The sequence below is a fragment of the Syngnathus leptorhynchus genome, chromosome 9 (genome assembly GCF_054491065.1).
Source record: "Syngnathus leptorhynchus isolate UIUO chromosome 9, UIUO_Slep, whole genome shotgun sequence".
NCBI classification, from domain to species: domain Eukaryota; kingdom Metazoa; phylum Chordata; class Actinopteri; order Syngnathiformes; family Syngnathidae; genus Syngnathus; species Syngnathus leptorhynchus.
In genome coordinates, this window is record NC_141203.1 from 6,031,832 (window position 1) to 6,043,449 (window position 11,618).

General features: G+C 42.2%; 2 protein-coding genes across 3 annotated transcripts; one reads left to right on the top strand and one right to left on the bottom strand.

Moving 5' to 3' along the window:
- The first annotated feature begins 193 nt into the window (after nucleotides 1-193).
- On the top strand, nucleotides 194-4,916 carry hspd1 (heat shock 60 protein 1). The gene is made up of 11 exons (XM_085920005.1): nucleotides 194-360; nucleotides 1,118-1,293; nucleotides 1,395-1,730; nucleotides 1,815-1,910; nucleotides 2,132-2,225; nucleotides 2,324-2,492; nucleotides 2,570-2,669; nucleotides 2,743-2,988; nucleotides 3,059-3,233; nucleotides 3,606-3,784; nucleotides 3,860-4,916. Exons 1-11 carry the CDS (start codon nucleotides 243-245, stop codon nucleotides 4,019-4,021), a joined length of 1,851 nt encoding a protein of 616 aa, XP_085776131.1. The 5' UTR covers nucleotides 194-242; the 3' UTR covers nucleotides 4,022-4,916.
- A 407-nt stretch (nucleotides 4,917-5,323) lies between these two features.
- coq10b (coenzyme Q10B) lies at nucleotides 5,324-11,366 on the bottom strand. Of its 2 annotated transcripts, none has more exons than XM_085920006.1 (5): nucleotides 11,109-11,366; nucleotides 8,251-8,409; nucleotides 7,743-7,935; nucleotides 6,982-7,083; nucleotides 5,324-6,898 (listed from the first exon to the last, which is right to left on the bottom strand). In XM_085920006.1, exons 1-5 carry the CDS (start codon nucleotides 11,204-11,206, stop codon nucleotides 6,731-6,733), a joined length of 720 nt encoding a protein of 239 aa, XP_085776132.1. In that variant the 5' UTR covers nucleotides 11,207-11,366; the 3' UTR covers nucleotides 5,324-6,730. The 2 variants fall into 2 exon arrangements, with proteins under 2 accessions (XP_085776132.1, XP_085776133.1); XM_085920007.1 differs by having other exon boundaries at nucleotides 8,251-8,406; nucleotides 11,109-11,358.
- Between the last annotated feature and the right edge of the window lie 252 nt (nucleotides 11,367-11,618).

Sequence of the window (11,618 nt, forward strand, 5' to 3'; positions counted from 1 at the left end):
TCCTCCAATAGCGCAGGAGAAATTTCTGGAAAGTCAGCCCCGGAACGAGCCTTATATACCTCAACTCGACTTTCCTATAGCAGCAAAGCACAATGGCATCGTGGTTTTATTTTTATGACATACAATAATGATTATGATTTGAGTGTGGCTTGAATTGCCTAAAGACGGTGATTAAAATGACTTATTATGCCAGCTAATATGTTATTCAGAGTCTGGGGCTTGCCGGCTAAGTACCCGGATGTATGCGAAGCCATGTGCACTTCCATCCAGTTAACCCTCACTCCAGTCGTTATATCACCTCGTCTGGCAGACGTGCCTCCTCCTTAGCCGCTCCAGCCTCTAACAACACACACCACGCAAGTAAGTATTAGAATTCGTTCAACTATTTTATGCCACGAGCTACAGCATTGCAGCAACACTGGCTGAGAACCAAATAGTTGTTTAGATGCGAAAAAAATAGCTTTAGCTAGCTAGCTTCACTTGCTTCTTGCTAACAGATTTTACCACTGACATGCAAGGGCACGCAACACTTAAATTTGTGTTTCACGCTTAAATAAATATCCTCAACAAAATTAACGTTACACCAGAATGTCCTGGAATTAGAACAACGTAATTATCTTCAACATGGTGGGTATCATGTGCAGGATGCGTGACTTTAATTTGGTGAGTGATTATTGCGTTCCGGAAAGCAATTGTGCTGTGGTAGTAGTGTAACTAGTTGTTCATCAGGCGTAGAGATGGAGAGGCACGACTTGCGCATGCGTCCTTCCAATTTGACCTTGTGACGCACGACCCTGCACGAGGACACGTGGTTTGGAGAGTTAGCAATGTCACGTTTATCAAATATCCCATAAGCGTTTATGGAGCTGGGTTTGTGTATTTCATAAAAAAAAGACGCTAACAATGATGCAAAAGTATTTCTACAGTTTGTGAATTCAAAGATTGTCATGTGTTCATTCATTCATGGATTTAGACAATGATTGCTTACTTGTACTTTTGTGTCCAATCATGACTCAATAAGATTGTCTTGTATAGTTTTTTCCTTCCAGTTTTAGTCTCCCCCTATGAAATTGCGGTAGCTAAATTTGTTGCTTTTTACCCTACTTTGTGCCTGCAGACATGTTTCGTCTCCCCACAATCATGAAGCAGGTAAGGCCTGTGTGCAGGACGCTAGCGCCCCACCTCACACGTGCCTACGCCAAAGACGTCAAATTCGGCGCAGATGCCCGTGCCCTCATGTTACAAGGTGTTGACCTGCTGGCCGATACAGTTGCGGTCACCATGGGTCCGAAGGTACGAGATAGTCAACCCTATTTTTTATCAATCAGTAAGTATTGTTCAAAAAAATAAAAGTATGACAATTAATTACAAGAAATGATAATTATCCGTCACAGGGCCGTACGGTCATCATCGAGCAGAGCTGGGGCAGCCCGAAGGTGACCAAAGATGGCGTGACTGTGGCCAAGAGCATCGACTTGAAGGACAAGTACAAGAACATTGGTGCCAAGCTGGTGCAGGACGTGGCCAACAACACCAATGAGGAGGCAGGTGACGGCACCACCACTGCCACGGTGCTGGCACGTGCCATCGCCAAGGAGGGCTTCGACACCATCAGCAAGGGTGCCAACCCCGTGGAGATCCGTCGTGGTGTTATGATGGCCGTCGAAACAGTCATCAATGAGCTCAAACGGCTCTCCAAGCCAGTCACCACGCCTGAGGAGATTGCACAGGTGGGACTTTGTTCACAAGAAGATTGTCAATATTGTATATAAGAAGATTTAATATGAAGGAATACGTTTTGGGTGTTTTTATAGGTTGCCACCATCTCAGCCAATGGGGACACAGATATTGGCAATGTCATCTCCAACGCCATGAAGAGAGTTGGTCGCAAAGGTGTCATCACTGTCAAGGTCAGCATCTTTTTGCATCACTTTGAGACACCTTAAGAACATCTTACACTGTCATGTAAAGAAGAGCTTGTCTGTATGTGGATTCATCAATGTTTTTTTGCTGTTTACATTTCTTTTTTCTTTACAATATTTCTTTTTTTAAATCTATGCGAAATATCTGTCTATTTGTTGCACTGTATTCTATTGACCATAAAGGTGTTGTATTCTATAAATGCTTCCAGGATGGGAAAACTCTTCATGATGAGTTGGAGGTCATCGAGGGTATGAAGTTTGACCGTGGTTACATCTCTCCATACTTCATCAACACGGCCAAGGGTGCGAATTCTGCTTTTTGATCATCCTGACCACAAAACAGCAGTGTAATTGCCATGAATGACACAGTGTTGTTGACTTTTTATATTCCAACCTCGCAGGTCAGAAATGTGAGTTCCAGGATGCTTACCTGCTGCTCAGTGAGAAGAAAATCTCCAGTGTGCAGAGCATTGTTCCCGCTCTGGAAATTGCCAACCAGCACCGCAAGCCTCTGGTTATTGTGGCTGAGGATGTGGATGGAGAGGCCCTCAGCACCTTGGTCCTTAACAGGTCATCTTATAAATAATAATGATAAAGATGTATGTGTGTGTGTGGTCAAGTATGCTTAGATTGGTGTCATTGTGCAGGTTGAAGGTTGGCCTGCAGGTGGTCGCAGTTAAAGCTCCAGGCTTCGGAGACAACCGGAAGAATCAGCTGAAGGATATGGCCATCGCCACCGGGGGCACTGTAGGTCCAATTTTCTGACTGACTTAAGAACGCCATCCTCCTATTTGGCTGACAGTATGGGGGTCTTCCTTAGGTGTTTGGCGACGATGTTATGGGCGTGGCTCTGGAGGACATCCAGGCGCACGACTTCGGCAAGGTGGGCGAGGTGCAGATCACCAAAGACGACACGCTGCTCCTAAAGGGCGCCGGCGCACCTGCCGACGTGGAGAAGCGGGCGGCCGAGATCGTGGAGCAGCTGGAGAATACCACCAGCGATTACGAGAAGGACAAGCTCAATGAGCGTTTGGCCAAGCTCTCTGACGGCGTGGCCGTGCTTAAGGTGCGCGTGCCGGTCGGGATGGCTTGTTGGTCACCAACGCCGCGATATAAACTAAGTGTTGTTCATGCAGATCGGAGGGACCAGTGACGTTGAGGTGAACGAGAAGAAGGACCGCGTGACTGACGCTCTGAACGCCACGCGGGCAGCTGTGGAGGAAGGAATCGTGCTCGGTGGCGGCTGTGCTCTGCTACGCTGCATTCCCTCCCTGGAAGCCATCAAACCTGCCAACGACGACCAGAAGATTGGTTAGTGAATAGCTCAGTTTTGTGACCCCTTAATGCCAAGGAAATATGTTAATGTGAATCAAGGAATGAGTTTCAGACAAAATATGTGCTTTGTCGCAATCTTGGTGCCAAGGAAGCAAAGCAAATGGCGGTGCTCGATTTTGAGAAAAGTGTTGTTGTTGTTTTTTTTTTTAAATTATATTTATTTATTATTCATTTATACATACATACATCAAATAATAGCAAAGTACTACTAATACAAGGTACTCTTACCCCTTCTTTAGAATTCCATCCGACTCTAAAAACATTTATATCATAAAAAGGCAAGCGATAATAATGTGTATACATGCGTGTCTTTATTTGTGTTTCCTTCTTTTTCCCTCCATCTGCCAGGTGTGGATATCATCAGGCGAGCGCTGCGCATCCCCGCCATGACCATCGCCAAGAATGCCGGCGTGGAGGGCTCGCTGGTGGTGGAGAAGATCCTGCAGGCGCCTCCCGAGGTCGGTTACGACGCCATGCTGGGCGAGTACGTCAACATGGTGGAGAAGGGCATCATTGACCCCACTAAGGTGAAGTCTCCTTTCGATAATTGTAGTTTATCCCATCGAACCGTGTTGACCTCTAAGAGGCTTCATCCTGTGCAGGTGGTGAGGACGGCCCTGCTGGACGCAGCGGGCGTGGCCTCTCTGCTCTCCACCGCCGAGGCGGTCGTCACGGAGATCCCCAAGGAGGAGAAGGACATGCCAGCCGGCGGTATGGGCGGCATGGGTGGAATGGGCGGCATGGGTGGTGGCATGGGTTTCTAAAAGGCAACGTCCGCCTTCCCTCATGGCTCCTTCGTCCTTCCATGACTGTATAGACTAAACAAAACGGCGCCTCTGAGACTCTGCACTCGTAACTCACTGAACCCGACCAAGAGGAAGTTGGCCCTGCAGGTGGTTCACCTTTCCACTTTACGCCAGCCCTCCGGGAGGCGGTCCACTTGCCTCTCACATCAGTTAATCCACAACTTGTGTAAAATCCATGCAACTCGGTAGACAGACATTTTCTCCCCCCTGCAGAAACTCAGCAGCCAGGTTTACAGGAACAGCGTCCTCTATAGGTTGGTTTAGTGTTGATCACTGTTTAGTTGATCTCTACAGTTGCCACTGAGGGTTTAGGATGACTATACCCATCAGTTGTGTTCAATACTGTTTGGCCCTGCATTTACTTTCTGAAGTGAATATCTCTTTCAACTTCCAGTAAAGGTCCTATCCTAAAAAACATAAAAAAATGTAACACTGTAAAAAAAAAAAAAAAAAGCAGAGTGAAGTGAAGCCAAGAATGTGTTGCTGTCATTTGTATTTGTCATGACTTAATTTTTGTTTTTATATATGTTTTTGCCCTGCCGATGAAGCAGGAGGAGGCTTATTTGATTTAATTAAACCAATTTTTCAAATGATAGAAGTTTTTTTGAGTTCTTGTATTTGGATACAAAGTGCCCACGGTGTAATACCATATATGGTCTGTTTACAAAAAAAAAATCTCAACAGGATACAAGAAATAATGAAGAATTATCTTCATAAAATAGCATACAAGTAGTGATGACTATTTTTTTTACTATGTACCATCATGTATACATTGATTCATGGTGATGGTTATTTTCTTCCCCTCAGTGTAATCAATAAATCCAATTTATTGTGTTCAGCTTCTTGTAATAGGTATCTTTAAGGAGTCATGGTAATTGCTAAAATTACTTTTGAATGTATTTGCAGGAAAATGATGGAATTCAATTAGTTTGAATCAGATTACATAATTTGGATTACTTGTATTGCTCTGGGGAGCGCGATGCTTCTCAGGTGCCAGTTCGCCATAACTCATTTGTTGAACAAGAGGACAAGACGTAGTAGTTTATGTAGAATGTTACAAATGTGTGGCATTCAATGACGAAACGGTTTTCGAGGCTTCTCCGAGGACTTCAAGTCCTTGACTTATATAACCATGAAGGCAGCGTGACCTCATACCACAGAGGCGTATTTATTCTTACTGCTCACATGATGCAGGCCTATTTTTGATCCTGGCGCCAATGAGTGGGAGAAAAGAAAAAAAAAAACACCGAACAAACTATTTAGAAAAAAAAATCTTTATACATCATGCAATTGATAACATATTGTTGCAAATACTATTTTCAAAAGACAAAATCAGTCCCTTATTTTAAAAAAAACACACACACAATTTTCCCTCTTTGAAAAACAACCTGATGTGATATTTACATTTCAATAAATACATGGGCAGGTTTTTAAAAAGAATGATAAATATGCGAGCGGGCAAACATACTGGCTTGCTTTTTGATGTTACTTAGAAAAATACAATGAAATAAAATAAAGGTTTTCTGATATTGCACATAAAATACTACATACTGTACAATGCTGCACTTCTTGAGTCCAGCATGGAAATAGCTTTACTCAGTGTAACAGTGAGAGAATAACAGCGCTTATGTACCCTTCCTACATTTCCTGTCTATCCAACACAAAACATATCTGTCATAGCACAGTGGGTGGACAACCTGCAGCTCTTAAATGGCCCATTAGAGAATGGACAATTCTTACAAACAAATAAAAACATGAACTCTTGTCGAGTGTGAAAGTCAGTTGGTGTGCCAGATGAAGGACTCAATGGAAGTATACAGAACTAACATAAAAACATAAAGAGACCTCGAGCATCTGGAGAGGAGGTACTGAATGTTTACATTTCTGCAAGCATGAATCTTTTTGAGGCAGGACACAAAACATTTGATAAAGTGTATAATTGAAACTCATCAAAAATTTGATAGCAATACGATTCTCTACAATGTACGTTTCAAATTGATGACTTCCTGTGGTTTTTTTTTTCAGTCATGGATTCTTAAGACATCTGTAGGATTTTCAGCAGGAGATAAAATGTAAAATAAGTTAAGTTATGGAGCACATTAAATCATTCAAATTTATTCATTTGGCCTAAAAACTGTTACTACAAAGAAACAAATTAACTTGGCTGTTTTCTCCCTCTAATGGCAAAAGCCACATAACATTTAACACTCACATTCTCATTACCTATCATAATACTAAAAAATATAGATATATCTTATATTTTACCTGAACTGGCCCCAATAGGAAAAAGATTGCTACCCTTGTTGCATGTTGTTGTCATTCCAAACAAATTGAACTAATGAAATGGGGAGATTTTATATTTCCATGTGTCCAACAAAAGCTTTTGTTGCCTTGACCCTAACCTGTCACCTTTAGTGGGCGGAGCTTATAACAAGATGCTGATCATGATGGAATTGACGAGCAGACACACAAAACTGTGCGAGGTTTGCCTGTTCCGGCACTAAATCTGTGCTGGAATCTTTGGCAACATTTATGCAAAGAACAACAAAAACAACAAAAAACTAATTTAAAAAAAAAATAAAAAAAGAAAGGCACTGGCGTTGTCAGGTAGAACATGAGTCACTGCTTTTGTTATCTTTTTGTTTCCACTGCTCAGTCAAAGCGTCGCTACGTGTGATGCACCTCGTGGAACATGAGCTCGCGCGGGATGGGCGTCTCGGGGCCGTGGACGGTGGTGGCGCGGCGCTCGAACGCCGTCACCATCTGCTTCACCACTTCGTCGAAGAACACGTGGGCCAGCTGCGAGTGGATGAGCGAGCGGAACTCGAAGGAGATCTGAGGAACACGCGATACATCTTTTAACGGGAGCTGCAATGGACATATTTATTTCGATGGCATCTCAATGAGGTTGTACTCACGTCAAAGTCCACAGTACAAGTGCGAGGGTAGCCTGGCAGGCCGGGACTGAAGCGCCAAATGGTCTCCAGGTGGTTGAACAGTTTGCCATCCGAGCAGGATGCCTGGTGAGCCATGCACGAGGGAGAATTGCTTTAGAAGATGATGGCCGCTTTATTTTGTCGGTGAGTCGCAACAGTTGAGCAAATTAATGACACTGGTCAACGGCAAATTTTCATCCGAAATTGGTTATCAAGCTAAAATGTATTTTTGAAGATGATTAGGAAAAACAACTTTACTTTTTTTTTAGCATTAGTGCAAAAAAAAATTAGCTACATATTAAGTTTGCTGGCAAAAAAAAGTCCTTGAACTTAATGTTCAATCTTCAAGTGCACCACCGTCATGGCCAATGTTAAAATACAATAGCAAAGTACAATTCATATTTTACGTGACTATAACATGATGCAGTTTGAATATTAACATTGCATTTTACAAATGGTCAAACAAACAAAGTCTGCAGAAGCTGGATCATTTGAATCAGATGTGTTGCAACGGGTAGACAGAAAACGTGCAGGACCGGAATTGCTGTGCAGGGAAAATATGTATCTTTACTTAAACTTATTTAAATAATAGTTAAACTAAAATGTGTTGACTCTAAAAGTTCAAAAGAAAAAAAATTTGCCCCTAGAGAATGGTTTCAAAACAAACAGCTCCTAAAGGTTAAATGCAAATGTATTGACGTAACGGTTGCTCCTTTTGTGGAGTAAGACAAAAAGCAAACCACCTTAACCAGGTGAGGGCGGACCGTGGTGACAAGGGACGTGTAATTTTCCGTCACTGGTGGAAAGCCGACGGTGAGTTTGGCCTTGCAGTATCCACTTCGCTGGAAGATGACGTCGGACTTCTTGCACCAGGGAACGAAGTGGCGATAGTCCGCCACGTTGGCCACCACTTCGTACATTTGTTGCATGGAATACCTGCACATGAGAAAAAAAAAACTGTCAGCCATTTTGAAAGTTCCCCATATTGCCATCTGTATTAGAGCACTTTGACGGGTCTTTTTAAAAATGGCTTCTGTGACAACTTAAGCACCAAACCTAACAAGAGTGGTCTTTTTTTTTTCCCCCACCACAAAAAAAAAAAAGACAGCTTTTCCGCTCTTTAGTAAATAGCAGTTCCACACAGGTTGAAAAACACAGGTTTCAAAAACCAGAGGAAAACAAGCTTGTTCTGAAAAGAAACATCAATGAGGCTCATGAAAACAACAAAAAAACAAGACAGATATGCATTACCCAATAATGCGCCTTTCAGCATATTCCCTTCTCTTGGAGAAAGTGTTGGCAATGTTGAAGAAGGCACGGGTGGGAAAGACGACGCTGCGGACAGGCATGGTGGCGCCCAGCAGGGCAGGGAGACGCGTCATCGGGATGCCATATGATGGTTGGTATCTGCTGGACACCCAACACACACAATGACATTTTTAATAGAAGACCTTGGCCCTCTTCTCGCGCTGACATAACACCAGGAAAGTGACACGTTGGAGATCGTTACATGCCACACAGGACAAACATCTTCATGAAAGATCGAATGGTCACGTCTTTAATTTTAACATGAACAATTTGCACAAAGCAACAAAAATGATATGAGTCCTAACAGAGATGAGATGGAATGCACAAGTCGAGGAAAACAAACAATTTGTAGGAGCCAATGGATTCTTGTTAAGAAATACCACACGTGAAAGGAGTACGGAGACAAATAGCAAGCCGACAGCTCAGCAAATTGCTCCCAAAGTGCAAAAGTTGAAGGAATGCAGACATATTGACGCGTTTACTTTGTTCACTTGGGGAAAGCGGGTTTGTTTTTAAACCAAAACAAATAAAATGTGTAGTTAGTTGTATATGGCAATTAGATTTAAAAATGGAGTCATCTCTCGACTTGGACCTGATGTGATAATTCTTAGGGTAAACATACACTTATTTGACAAAGACTGCTGTGACCTTTAAAGCAGCAAATTTGTTCAACCTTCATTTTGGCTGTTACTTATTAAGTTGTCAATATCAGTGACCCAAAATTCCACATAAAAAAAAAAAAAAAAAAGGCTATTCTGATATGGCTGCTTCTAATTGACACGTTACGTGGAAGCTGCCGTGCTGTCATTTTAGCAAAGCATGTGGCAGCATTCCAGGTTAACAAAAGGTCACGGACGTCAATGCTACTGCAGATGCAAATCTTATTTCTGTTTCATTTTGTGTGTCATTATCTTTCGTAGCTTTTTCCACCAATCACTTTGGACTAGTTTTCTCATGGAAAAGATCTCAAAAGCATCCCACTTTTACTGTATCCTTGAGCTGCTTGCAGTGGTACATTTGTAATGGAACGCAGATGGATATAGTACTTGAGTGTAAGAAGAAAAAAAGAAAAAAGGTTTTAACTTGACAGACGTGCTCTGTGCTAGTCGGATTGAGACGGTGGCCCATTCCTGCCCGAACCGGACTGGTTGAAATGTGATCTAGTCACCGTGTGACTGACTCCGACGGTCAATGCAAGTGCAACCTCAGAATAGAAGGCGGCCATCAATGTAGGACAAAAACCACACACGCGCAGAGGTAAAATTAACACGTAATAACGTTAAGTCTCAGCACTGTTTGCAGTAGTGTGGGAGTCATCGCTGTTGGCTGACTCCAAACATTCACTGACATTTGGAAAGATACATGCAAGCAATGTCTCGCCTTCCATTACACGTCACTAGAAACTCATTTGGATTCCATGCTGGCTTCACCTCATCAGCTGCTCAGACAATAACTCTTCCGTATAAATCTCAATTTATTTAAACTGAATGGCAAATTTGCATAGAAAAGCTTTTGACAAAGTTTCAACAACTCGCTCTTAATCAAAATATAAATTAATTTCTTTCTCATGAGCAACAATGTAGAAAAAAAAAAAAAAGATTACCATGACGGTTCATTAACAGTAGCTGCAATGTCATAACTCACATTTGAACATTAACAGCTGAATATAGGAGTCAAAGCCGCAGACCCTGACCTGCCACCTGATTTTCATAATGTGAAATTTTCTTTTGTTGCAACAGATAATCACACGTGATGAGTCATCGAAGGATCCCTGCGTTCAGTGCAAGACAAAAACATCTGACCCAATTGTCCTCCCACATAGCCCGCTTGCCTCTTTGGCGGCCCCTCTGCACTCAACCACCGGCAAATTGTGTAGAGGGCCGTCTGACAAGAGTTTCTCGCTGTAGCGAGAAGAGAGAGATCAGAACATATTACTCCAGTACTTATGAAATATGAATTATTTTGGTGGCAAAAATAAGACTCAAACTCTGCCTCCGCTGTACTTATCCACGTTCATTAGCAGATCTGAAGTGCATTGAAAAATCCCTCTCAAAGTAGGACATCTCAAAATTAATAAGTGAAAAGAAAAACACCACTTTGTGGCTGTTTTTGGTGAGGAATGAACATTTTGACAAGCTCCAAAAAGTCCATTTAACATGTTATGATTCATTGAATATAAAAACCAGGAGGGCTCTGAGGTATGTGGACTTGGTGAAGCTGTTAGGCTGCACACAGGTAGAAGAAGCTGCCAACAGAAGTAAAGTCATCCAATCCTGGTTAAAAAACATTTCCCCCGATATACTTATTTAAGATATTTTAAACATTTCAATCAATTTCAGCAATGTTAGAAAGCTTTTTATTGCTTTAAATGGCTTTTAAATGCCTTTATAAACAATGCACATTATTTTAATAGTTCTTTAAACTTGTATTCTCTCATTTGCCTTTTGAAAGTTTTTAGCTATAAAATGCTTTTAGATTTTGTGTTCTGCACAAAACTATTTTCTTCTCGCCTTGGGTCATACTGTCGATTGGAAGTTGGTCGTTGCAGTTAGCAATAAATACCATTGATATGAATTCTGGGCTCGGTCCACACATGCAATTCATTAATTCTCATAATTCACAGAAAGTTAACATTTAAATTAATGCAGAAAGTTGGGTGGAAGAAAACTACGCTTTAGAGATTTTTAAGTAAGCTTGGGTGGCAACGGGGGAAATGCCAGCGTTTTGTTTGCGGTCAAACACTGTTGGGGTTCAAATTTAAAAAGTGTATGTGATACGACTACTAAGGTGACCATTTTTACCTGAAATGACTCCCGGAGCGTACTTCCCGGCTATACGCGGACGGTGGCGGCTTCACACAAGCGGCGATCTTTCGCAAGCTTCGAGCTCCTCTCGCCATCTTTCCCACCAAGTTGGTTCGTTCTTCTCCAGCTGATGGCTACTAAGCGGAGAGACTTGCAACACGCCACGCCTTCTTCATCTGAATCCGACTCCCTATTGGTCAATTGAATGACGCTAAGACACTATCATTGGTTACTTGTTGAGTAAGTCAACGAAGGGTGAAAAAATAATACACTGTCCTGTCACGAGATGTTGGTTCCGGTTGTCTCGTGAAACATAAGCCACTCTGTCAAGTGCACTGGACTTTTAACCTTTTTGGCCTCTTCATTGATCATGTATGTCACCAATGACGTCTCGATACTGTTGGCATATTAGTGACACATTGTCTATTAAAAATGATTGGGGCGTATAATTCCCCCCAGTGCTTTGCAGTCATTTCACGCCACGAGTTATTATATTATGATGATGAT